At 38.6% G+C, this 12,570-nt stretch overlaps 1 protein-coding gene across 1 annotated transcript; it reads right to left on the reverse strand.

Annotated features, from left to right (window-relative positions):
- LOC109832901 (protein disulfide-isomerase LQY1, chloroplastic-like) lies at positions 1,930–10,038 on the reverse strand. The gene is made up of 4 exons (XM_020400382.1): positions 9,700–10,038; positions 9,557–9,593; positions 4,089–4,172; positions 1,930–2,481 (listed from the first exon to the last, which is right to left on the reverse strand). Exons 1-4 carry the CDS (start codon positions 9,946–9,948, stop codon positions 2,429–2,431), a joined length of 423 nt encoding a protein of 140 aa, XP_020255971.1. The 5' UTR covers positions 9,949–10,038; the 3' UTR covers positions 1,930–2,428.

Here is a 12,570-nt window from a genome sequence, read left to right on the forward strand (position 1 = left end):
GGGAAACGGTTTGTTTTCTTCATTCAATGAAATGTGTAAGCACCAAGAAGTTCCACTCATGTCTTCGGCCACTTCCAGTCCACTCCTGGTTCATTTCTCTTTACCTTCATATATATCTGAAACCGCACAAACTCGACGGAATAAAAATGATAATAAGTGTTTCAATTAACTGATGTTGCATTTGTAGGAGGAAGCTCCGTGACAACACTTTTAACAGCTCTCATGCCCCAGGCCCGTGAGCCCGTTAAGCGGTGTAATCCGTGAGACCCACCGAGCGCACAGCGTGTGGGTTTGGCTCGACTTACTGCCAAACTAGCCAACATTGCACTAGTTTTTGGTTTTACTATGTAAATCAAAGGTGGGGACTATAATTCTTCGGGGTATCACAGATTCACAACAGCGAACTTAAAAGAGTCACATTGGCACGACGTATCTTCATTTTGATCAGAAAAACTGTGGAAAAGGGGCATCAAATTCTCAAATCAGAGCATTTATAGTTTGAACTATAATTAACAGGCGACTCGAGTAACCTGAACCCCTCCGAATTGCTCACATAGTACCAGCCCTGCACAAACACAAACGAGGATGAATTAAGAAGGGATAATTCACATAGGCCCCATGTAGTTTCATTGTTGCAGATAGGACTCCAGGTTTTTTTTTTTTTTTTTTGCTCTTTTACCCTTCAGTAAAATTTTGGCAGACATGGGGTAATTAGTGAGTTTATATGAGGGTCAAAGAGTCAAAAAAAAATTAACGGTGTATCCTGTTGGCTATGTTGTGGGAGAAAGGGCAATTTTACCTTCAATGAATAGTCCCACATGGACTACATTAGTGAATAGTAGAGGATTTAAATTGGTACTCCTATCTTGTTGAGGGTCTTTGGCTAACACGCGCGCACGCCACGTTTTGAATTTTTCAACTTCTTTTTACACGTTTTTCACGTGAAGAACGTGCGTAACGGATGCACGTTTTTTGGAGAGCATGCAAACGGTCGAACGTTACGCACGAATTTAGCGAACGTTGCGCGGGGATTTCTCAACGGCTAAGGGTTTCTCAACCCTATATATATAGCGCCTCTTACCAGCTCGGAAACACACAACAACGAAAGTTTTTCTCCCTCTCAAAAATTTGCTATTGTTACTTATTTTATTTAGGCAATCTTCTTCATCTGAACAGAAGCTCTATACTCTCGCCCGAGTACAGAGACCGACTGTTTCTGGGGGTTTTTACCGCTAGGGAAGAGGGATTATCTGAGCCAGGGCGATAGGCGGATCCTTAATTTTCTAGGACAGTTCTTGCACGACTGCTATCAGATCATGCCAGACTTTTCTGTTTATTTTATTTTCGGATTTATTTGCATGCTATAAGTTTACTTAATAATTCTCTAACATATCCTGGGTTGTGTCTGCAGCAATGCACGACAAGGGTAGTCAGTTCATAGCGATACTACTAGGGCCCGGTCTCTTCTTCTAATACCTGCAATTTTTTTTTAAAAGAAAATAGTCCCTTACATGGTTACATGGCTACATCTTAAATATTTTAAAATTATTCTCTCTAATCATTGAAATTGCTAAAATTGCTATTAGATGCTGGAACTCTTAATTCTTTTTGAAACTAGTCCCAAAAATCATTGAAATTGCTGTTGGCTCTTCTGTTCTCTTAAGTGGTTTCAAAATATTTCCTCTAGTCTTAAATTCTAGTTCTGCTTTTGATTAGAGGGACTAATTTCAAGATTAAAAATCTTATCAAAGTGGTTAGGGAGGACAAGTACATAATTGTAGCAAAAGTATCTACTGCTTTGCACATAAAATATCCTTCCATATTAATGAATTAAAACTTTTGATAATAAATTACAAGCAAAAATCTACTATTCCTATTAGTTGCACTATATAATATGTACTGGGAATTTACAACGATGTCCACTGCAAATAGCAATTGGTAATTCACTTTCTTCGACAAATATATATAAAATGGCTTGGCTACAAGATAATTAGAAAGTGATTGATTACGGCAAACTTTGCTTGTAATTTATTATCAAAAGTTAATTTTGGCATTCGACAAAATGTATAAGCAACAAGAAGTTAAACTAATCTCTTTGGCCACTCCCTGTCAACTTCCTCTTCAAGATTATTGCCGCCAACTATGGCTATAAATGCTAGTCTCCACAATCTCACGGTGGATTTAAGAATGATGATAACAGTGTAATTAACCAATGATGCATTCACATGAGAAACCTCCATGACGACAATTAACAGCGAAGTTGAAGTCACATTGGCGGAACTTCGCTTACATATATCCTTCAGTTTCTATCTTCATTCTTCATCAGACTACAGCATGAAGAGGAAAGCTGTGGAAAATGCGCCTCAAATTCTCAAATTTGTAGCATTCCCTTAATTGCAAGTTCTTCCTCTATAATTTCAGTTATAATTCACAAGCGCCTAGAGTAACCTGAACCCCCGCACTTCTTACATAGTATCAACCCTGCACAAGTACACCAAGGAATCATTGAGTAAAACATGTACACTTATAAGGGAAAAGAACCAATGTTTAATGCATCATTGGAAGATAAAGGCTCGTCAGTAATCAGACAATAAACCAATATGTGGGTATGAAAGGGTCCCAAAACCAGTATAATATATGACAACAAAATATGCATCACCCTCCGTAGATGGTGCCAACTGCTGAGCACCTAATCGACTCAACTACAAGCAAGATATGGTTCTGGCAATCACTATTCACTTCATACACTTTCTCTCTCCTCTATGCTTAATTGTTCGCTTTATGTTCTATAATATTTACATTCTATGCAAATAGAGACGATCTTTGTTCATCAGTATAAAAAAGGAGGAACAGGATAAAAGTTATGCAATAACCTTGAGTGACAGCATATCTGCTACAGGCTACAGCTATTGCTGGTTAATGATTTGATGAGCAGGATCGATGCCAGACAGACGCAAGCATATTAAAGATTTAAAGACGGGTTTTATCATTGCTGGCCATAATTGAAAGCTGGGATAGAGTCTGTATTACTTTTTTTTAATTACATCATGGGCTCTCTTTCGCCTTTATATTATTGCACGCTCCGTTTTATGTTAGATGATTCCATATGAAGATCCTATGGTTATTTAGTTGTAGTTGATTGTGTATGGACTCGGTGAAGTTGTTGACATCTTTATTTTGTTCTTTTCGATTTCAGATGTTCAGTGTGCTTTCAAGCTCAAAATACTACTCTGTGCTTCTTTTGTTTCCTTTCTGAAAACTGTACTTCAAATATCACATATAAATGACAGAGGTTGGAGGTATAATCTCCTCTGCACTAAATTATACTAATTATCATATTTTTTCTTTTGGAGCTGATTTTTGGGCATCCACCCTTTGGGGGGGAAATAAATATGGGCATGGAACCTAGCAGCAAAGATCTGATCCTTAATACTTACAAAAGCACATCACAGCTTGACCCCCAGTGATCCAATAATCATTGCCCAGAAAAATGAAGGTGTGTAACTGTTGTTTTTTAGATATTACTGTTGATTTTAAGTTAAAGTTTATTTAGTTATGAGAGCAGAAAAAAGAAGCAAAGTTATATTCACATTAGTTTCATAATGCTCCTTATTGTTGATAGTTCATCCCCATAACATTCAATAGCACATTTTTAATACAGAAATAATTTAGGCAACAAACGTTTGATAGTTACATTGATGTTTATGATTATAACAGAGATCTTCCGAAGGGTTAACATACTTTCTTATATTTCATTTCTCCTCCTTTAATGCTTTTGCTTTTCTTTTTTCTTTTCCCCCCTCCTACGACGCTTTTATCTTTCATATCTCCAAGTTTGTTTTAATCATTCTTCCATGCTCAAATCTGAAAACAATTGTGTGCATATGGCTAGGAATATTAAGGGGGTGCATAATCGAGATTATCGAAGTAAACCAAATAGAATATCGAGTGAAAAGATGATGAATATTGCAACATTATACATGTTATCCATTGAAAGCAATGGAACAAGAAAGCTACAGCATCAATTCCCTCATACTCAACACATCATATATGGCATCAATATTACAGTTACTAAGAAAAAGCCATACCTGCACCTTTGCACACTCGGCAATCAACCAACCCAGTTTCTTTCTTCATCTTTCCATCACTGCAGAACACACACTTTGTTCCACCTAACCAGTGAGAGTAGATCTTTAATCAGTGCCTCCTTCTGAGTAGAATATAGTGGAGTTCATGCAAGCAAATTAACTACACTTATGCTGGGGGGGAAAACAACCAAGTGGCTCCCATTAAGTTCTCATTGTAGATTGTCCTGTGCAGTTGAATATTTCCTTAAGCAACTAAGGAGGTGTGACTCTGAACAGTTTAATGTTCTATTTTAGGAGAGAGTTCGATCAGACTTGAGACAATAGGAGGTGAGGAATACAGAAAGACCTAGATGACCACATTCCCTTGCTTAGTAATACAATTCAGTTCTATGCAAAAAGTAAGCATAATCTTGCATGGGTCCCTAAACTGATCTGTGCATACTACACCTTAGAGGAGTTTGATCGGTGAGACAATAGGAGGTGAGATACAGACCTAGATGACCCACATTCCCTTGTTCAGTAATTCTATTTCAGTTCCACACAAAAAGTAGTAAGCATGATTTTGATGACTTGATAAACTGACAAGTGCAACGTTATAATTTGTAAGAGGAGTTCAATTGTTGAGATAATGACAGATACACGTCAACCTACATGACCATATTCCCGTATTAGTAGTAAAATTTCAATTCCATATAAAATTTAGGCCAAATAGCGCTTAAAGGTCTCATAGTTTCACTCTTTTTCTTTTCAGTCAGTATAGTTTCACTCACATAGCACTTACATAACCTCACTTGTTTTTCGTAGCATTTTTATACCTTCGTTTAAAATTGGCACGTTGCTACCCTCTATCATGCAGACATGTATATTTCGACGAGAATGTTCGTCTATGATACTTATAGGCTAACTATAAAGCTTTCTAACCATTGATATTTTTTTTGAATTTATCGTTAAACCGATCCCAACTTTAATTTAAAATAGAATTAAGATAAAGTTTAAACTAGAATTTGTTGTGCGCAGCGGAAATTTCGGCAGAGTTTCTGGTGCACAATAAGAGAGAAAGATCGATAATAAGAATTCCCGTCTCACCAAGGAGACAAGAATCTGAAGCGGATATCTCAACCAAGTGAGATATCGGCTCTTCCTCTCATCAGTTCTAGGACTGACCTGTCGAGGGATCCTAAAAAAGCCCAAGAAAAAACCCACAACTGCCTTTTGCACGCCGTCCAAGCCTCTGCCTCTGCACAAAACTTCTGCAGTAACTTTTTAATTCTCCGCTTCCCAATCTTGCACCTGCACTCCCACCTTGCACGCACGAAGCCGCAGCCAAGAAAAGGACAGCCGAAAAAATTCTTCAAAAGCCGCACTCTGCTCTGCGCCCAAAACAGAAAAAAAAAACGCTGCCTTTTTCCCCTCAACCTTCGCACGCTGACCTAGAAATCTCGTAAAGGTATTTATATACCCGCTGAACATTCGGGTGGGCCTTGGGCCTTCGTTGGGTGAAGAGCTCATGCGCAAATCTTTCACGCATGCATCTTTCTTTCATTCACGTGGTCCCCACTAACTTCACGTGACCAATCAACAATTCTTCACCTCGGTGAAGTTTTTCCAAAACTGAGCCGACACCAACCAAACCAAATGTCTCACTTGTTGTGTCCAGTACACCGTGAAACAATTCACGACTACAGACTCAATCCATAACAAGTCGAGAACCCAAATGAGAATGCAAACACTCTCCAAATGTCAGTATCAACTCACCAAATCAATCTCACCCCTATCAAAATCCAAACCGGCTGCATCATAAAGACTGCCTACCTCTTGCCCAAGGAATCAAGCCGAACGTAGTTCACCCAAATGGCCGCGAACGACCTCAATCCAATAGAAGAGTTCGCAACCCTTCTCCAATATCATCAACTCTGCGGCTGATAGCACCTCCAATGGCCTCAAACACCTCCACCTGAGGCGAACCAATGACCATATCCAAACTACGTCTATCAGCTGCACTCGAATCAAAACTCAACTCATCATCTGCATCCACAACAAATTGATCTCCAAACTGTGTCACCTCAGCTGGAATCCCAACCAATGCAGAATGATCTGGAGTAATCTTCACCCAATGTGGAGTAGCATCACTCTCCACCCGCTGCGATACCTCTAAGGTCTGTCCAAAACTCTCCACCTGCTGAGAGTCAACCGGCTCCCTCATCAAAGCCTCAACCAAAGTGACACTACCAGACCTATCTTCCAATGAAGTTTTACCTCCAATCACAGCAGTTGACAACTCTTTAATAGGATGACCCAAATATGTCGAAGCCTCTGTCCAGAAACTCTTCTGCAAACCATTGCTCGACCACAAACACCGCTCCTCCTCCAGTAAGGCACGGTTCTCCAAATTTTTCACCTTATCTAGTTGCCCCAAGATTTCCTTTCCAACGAAGTGTCTCGCAATGCCGTGAGCTCGGCTCCAATGCAGAAACAGGTCCATCTTGTACCTCCCACCGGAATGGAGTACCTTCACCTTTTTGTCTATTACACACTTCTTCAATCTGTTAGAGACTACTAGGACTTTCTCCATCGGGGATTTGATTGCAACCCAAACATGCCTAGAACAGTCACCAACAAAGGAAACCAAACTTCTATTACCTCCCAATGATGCCCCCTTGGAAGGCCCCCAAACATCCACGTGAACTCCTCCAGAACGACCCTTAGCACGGTGAATAGAGGTGCCACACTTCACCTCGGTCTTCTTGCTCACATCAACATGTTCACTGGACTTCAAACTGCAGGTCTTTGCACCCTCTTTCAATCTATGCGAGGAATCAATACTGGAATGGTCAAGCCCCAAATGCCGCAGTCTAGTCGAATCAACAAAAGTCGCCAGTTCTCCACCTGTCACTATACCTCCAGTCAAGTAATACAGGTTATTCCTCCTGACGCCCTTCATTACAATCCGAGAGTCTTCCACAATCTCGAGAATCATGTCCTCAACACGAACCTTCAGACCCTCTCCAACCAAAGCTCCAATCGAGATCAAGTTCTTCCTCAAAGAAGGAACATATCTCACATCGTTTAACTCTCTAACAGTCCCGTCAAACATCTTTATGCGAATTCTTCCTATCCCAAGGATCTGGCATGCACGGTTATCAGCCATGTATACCACATCACTATCCACCAGCTTCTCAAAACTGGAGAACCATTCCCTTTTAGGACACACATGATAGGTCGCACCACTATCCAACATCCATTCAGATTCCTCCGAATAGCTATCTGTAGGACTGATTGAAAGCGAATAAATAGAAGAGTCAGAATTATTACCATCCGATACGATGTTTGCTTCTGATGATGGTTGCTTTCCTTTTCCCTTCTGCTTATTCTTTATCCATTCGTCGAGCTTTGGGCAGTTTTTCTTCCAATGACCAGTCTCCTTGCACCAAGCACACTGATCTTTTCCTACTCTAGACTGTGACTTCCAATTCTTTCGGTTTGGATTCTTCCCTCTTGCGACCAACGCCTCTGCTACCGGCTCAACCGAAGCCTCCTTATCCTTCTTTCAAAGCTGATAATTCACAAGTACAGCGGTGACCTCACTATACGAAAGTGATGCCTTCCCATTAATCAGAGTAAGAACGAATGTCTCATATTCCTCGTCGGGCAAGGAACTCAACAACAACAACGCCTTGTCCTCATCTTCAATTATGACATCCACATTCGCCAAATCCGCAAGAAGCTTTGTGTAGTGGTTCATGTGATCTCTAATGGAGGTTCCCTTCTTCAACTGGAAACGATAAAGTCTCCTCTTCAAATGCAAGCGATTTTCCACACTCTTGGTCAAATACTTGCTTTCGAGAATCTCCCAAATCTTCTTCGCAGAAGTCTCATTCATCACATCATATTTTAGATCTTGAGTCAAACAAGACCTAATCACACCACACGCCGTTCGATTCATCTTTTTCCAAACCTTCTCTTCAATCTCATCTGGCTTGCCATCTAACTCCAAGGTATCCTCCAAATTCTGCGCGTTCAGCGCATCCAAAACCTCGCATCTCCATAATCCAAAGTTGTTTGTGCCATTAAATTTTTCCACATCTATCTTCATAGAATGGATATTCAGACTTTGAATGGTCTTCGCGCCAGAAGTACCGCCCTCGACACCCGAAGCACCTTCTTTCTCCGACATCTTACGCACCAACGAACGAAGAATAGATCCAAAACTAAAAGATAGAGTCTTTATCAAAAGATCCCACCTTTATCACCAACGAAGCCCTAAATCGGCTCTTCCTCTCATCAGTTCTAGGACTGACCTGTCGAGGGATCCTAATAACTATTACAATGGCCACAAACTCAAACAATCAATTTTACGTGGTTCGGCAAACTGCCTACGTCCACGGGGCAAGGAGGGGGGATCTATTATTAGAGAGAAAATACAATAGGTTTACAATCTTACAAACTAAACCCTTAAACTAACTCTCTAATCTCTCACAAAACAGCCACCAAATAGGATTTTTCTCCTCTGCACGAAGCCCAAGAAAAAACCCACAACTGCCTTTTGCACGCCGTCCAAGCCTCTGCCTCTGCACAAAACTTCTGCAGTAACTTTTTAATTCTCCGCTTCCCAATCTTGCACCTGCACTCCCACCTTGCACGCACGAAGCCGCAGCCAAGAAAAGGACAGCCGAAAAAATTCTTCAAAAGCCGCACTCTGCTCTGCGCCCAAAACAGAAAAAAAAAACGCTGCCTTTTTCCCCTCAACCTTCGCACGCTGACCTAGAAATCTCGTAAAGGTATTTATATACCCGCTGAACATTCGGGTGGGCCTTGGGCCTTCGTTGGGTGAAGAGCTCATGCGCAAATCTTTCACGCATGCATCTTTCTTTCATTCACGTGGTCCCCACTAACTTCACGTGACCAATCAACAGAATTTTTGTAGGTTCAATAATAAATTTGACATATATTAATACTTAAAAATCTCTATAATTATTCTGTAAGTATTATAGAGGAACGTTTGGATGAAAATTTTCACATTTGCATGATTGAGGGTACAAAGATGCCAAATTTAGACAATTCAAGGTATACAAATGCTACGAAAATCAAGTGAGGGCATATAAATGCTAAGTGAGTGAAACTATGAGGTATTTAAGTGCTATTTAGCCTAAAATTTAATCATGATCCACAATCCCTTCTTTAAAAATCCCCCAGCCTGTTGCACAATTAACAGAAGTTTATGACGGTCTGTCCCCCCCCCCCCCCCGCCCCCAAACAACCAACCAACAAAAAAAAAAAAAAAACAGTGACCTTCCATGAGAAAAAGACATCAATATATTTATATTTATCTCAATAACTTTTAAGGTTGCATTTTATGTCCTGTTTAATAATTTTAAATAATTTCCCTCGTTACAAATTGAAAACACTAATTTAATCCAAGTAAGCATGAACAAGCAAAAAGGAGGGAAATCCATGAGAAAATATCTTACCATTTCCAGCACATTTCTCACAAGGCACTGGATCTCCCTATCAAAATTATATCAAAAAAATAATAAACAAAGTTAAATCGGACTTGGAAAAGAAAAGTCGGGAGTCTTTTAACACAATGGAGAGGTGAAGATTGATCTTTTACCTTGAAACCGAGAAAGAGGGATAGGGCAACAGCGGTCAGGACACTCGCGGTGACAATAAGAGTCTGGGTATCAAGCGGCCGGTCAAACAGAGCAGCGTGACGCGGGAGGAGCCTTTGCGGTGCGGTCACGCGTCCCGCGGGGGAGCGGAGCCTTAGTAACACCTCGGGTTTCGAGACCGGCTTCGAGTGGAGGGATGGTGAGTGAGGGAAGAGAGAGGGAGAGAGCGGAGGAGAGAGAAAGGTCGCCATGGATAAAGAGAGTTAGATATAGGTGGAGCTCAGAGAACTGCTCGTTCCTTTTCTGTCCAGATGGCTTATTGTAACCTCCCGGTGACGGTACCTCGGGGTCAGGAGGAATAAACACGGGTCTGAATTTGACGTTGTTAGCTGTAATCGAGGGGCCTAAAGGCTTAATTGCACATAAATACCCTGGAGTTTCCCCTACTTCGCACCCAACCTCACTTGTTTTACATATGCTAAAGTTTTCACTTAAGTACCCTCGCATGCTAATTTTAGAATATTTTAAGCTGTTAACATTTGTTAAATTCATTGTTAAGATATATCAAAATCATATTTTAAAACGGATTTAGGGCAGGCTTACAAATAGAATCGCGATAGTTTTAATAGTAACTTAACAAAAATAAAGGTCGAGAAACTTCTAAAATTAGCATAATTTAGTGTTGTATCACAATCTTTGAGGGGGGAATTCTCTTGTTCTCATAATTTGAAGATATTTAAGTTCAATATTAAAACTTTTTACGGCAGCAAGCGCAAGTCCTAAAAACTTTAGGATATATAAGTGCCGCAAAAAACAAGTGAAAATATATAAGCTAAAGTCTAACAAACTTTGGATGTGTTTGACGACTCTAAAATTTAATTTAATTGGTACAATCTTGATCAAAAACTCTATTTTTTAGATTGGAATAATTGAACCCAAATAGAGTTTTTTCTAGTTCAAAATTAAGTTCTCTAGTGCACGCAATCCGTGCATCATAAAGTGAAATTGTGCTTAAATCAACACTACTATGAATAGATTTTAGAAATTTATTACCATAAGTGATCTAAAGTATCTATCTATTACTATTATTTTAAAAAAAAATCATACTTTATGGATCGATCCTTATGTGGACCACCCCCGGTTTGGTTAAGGAAAAAAATCATTCGAAGCCCAGTTACATTTTGAAGTTGCCAAACATACCCTGAGGTATATATTTAGGCGCTGTGAAAACTAATAAAGAGTATATAAGTATAAAGTAGGGGAAACTATACAATATTAAGTGCAATTAAGCCAAAATCTTTACACTACAACCTATCATCCTTTTCGTAGCTATTCTATACAATCGGGAAATGCATACGTTAGTCTACCCGAAAGCTGAGGTACTTGCGGAAAATATATAAGAAGTATTTGGTTCTAAGTAAATTTTTGGCATTTAGTGTGGATTATACATTTTTAGAATGTTGAATCCCAAAAAGTACAAAAAACATCTATTTTTTAGAATTTGCCAAATCCTCTCCATTCGAGAGGATTTGACAAATCCCATAAGGGGGTGTTAGTCAATTGTGACATTTTCATACAAAATAAGATAATTGTTAAAGTGGAATAATTTTTCGTTAGTGGATATTTTAGTGGGATAAATAGGAACAATTTTGTCAAGCGTGATATTTTGATAAAATAACGTGGGACAATTTTTTATAATCATGAAATATTTTTTTATGCATTTTGAAGATATAAATAATATTTATGTATTTTAAACTTACTATTATTGATTGATAATTGCTTACAATAATGTTTTTTACTATTAAATAACTTTTGGTTAGACTATAAGATATTGACAATTATTATTATAATGATGGTCTAATGATGGTGATAACCATAATAGGAAAGAAGTAAAGGGAAAAAATAAAAAATAAAAAAAAACAAAATAAATATGAGTTCTAGTTTTTTACCATCTAGTTCCAAGTTAAAACTTGGAATAATTTGAGAACTAGAACTCTCATTTTTGTATAGGAAAATAAAAAAATAGGATAATTTTGTACCATTATCTCAATTCTAATTTTGTTAGAGTTCTACTTGACTAATACTGTAAAATTTTATTCTAGTTTTAGTTTTAGGGGCTGTTTGGTTCGTTTGCTTGATATAGAGAAATGCAATTCCATGTAAAGAAACACAAGTTTTGAGTTTTCCAAACTTTTTCAAGAAATAGATTGTTTTGCTTTGGTTCGCACATAAAAAATGGTGGGAAACCAATGTATTTATTTTTCTTGTGTTTGGTTCGCATAGAAAAAAAAAGAAAAACTTTTGTAAACAAAGCAGAGAAGGAAAAAATCTGACGTGGCTGAGTTTTCATCAATTTTACTTGGTTGGGGAAGGAAATCGGAGAGGGAAAAAAATCTTAGTTGGCGGCGATTTCAGCAGAGTTTTCCCTCTTCCATTCGAGCGAACCAAAGCGGCACAAAGAAATGGACGGAAACAAAAAAGCTGACGTGGAGGGCTAAAAATCTTACGTGGAGGGGTTTTCTAAGTTTTCCACCCTTATAATAGCGAACCAAATAGCCCCTTATGTGACTAACACTTTAAAATTTTATCTGACATATTATCCCAGTTTCAATTTTTTAGTTTTAGGTGACTAACCCCCCTCTAAGTGGGTATAATACCCCTCTTTCAATACCTTTGTATTTTATTTTCTATATTCACCTCTCCTTCTTTTTTTAGAATTCGTTATTCTATAATTTAGGTTTGAATCAAACAAGATATTAACAAATTATAAATTTTAATTTTCTATAATAATATTGAACCAAATAAAATAATAAAAATCCTAAAGTATATATGAAACCCTGCGAATTTGAAATTGTTAATGAGGTTACAAATCT

The sequence above is a fragment of the Asparagus officinalis genome, chromosome 3, assembly GCF_001876935.1.
Source record: "Asparagus officinalis chromosome 3, Aspof.V1, whole genome shotgun sequence".
Taxonomy (NCBI): domain Eukaryota; kingdom Viridiplantae; phylum Streptophyta; class Magnoliopsida; order Asparagales; family Asparagaceae; genus Asparagus; species Asparagus officinalis.

Bases quoted from the DNA above. Each gene is read 5' to 3' on its own strand.
- LOC109832901 (XM_020400382.1), bottom strand. From the start codon at position 9,948: ATGGCGACCTTTCTCTCTCCTCCGCTCTCTCCCTCTCTCTTCCCTCAC. The intron at 9,594-9,699 runs GTAAAAGATCAA...TAATTTTGATAG, and splicing joins CCCTCTTTCTCGGTTTCAAG to GGAGATCCAGTGCCTTGTGA. The intron at 4,173-9,556 runs GTAAGATATTTT...CTCACTGGTTAG, and splicing joins TGAGAAATGTGCTGGAAATG to GTGGAACAAAGTGTGTGTTC.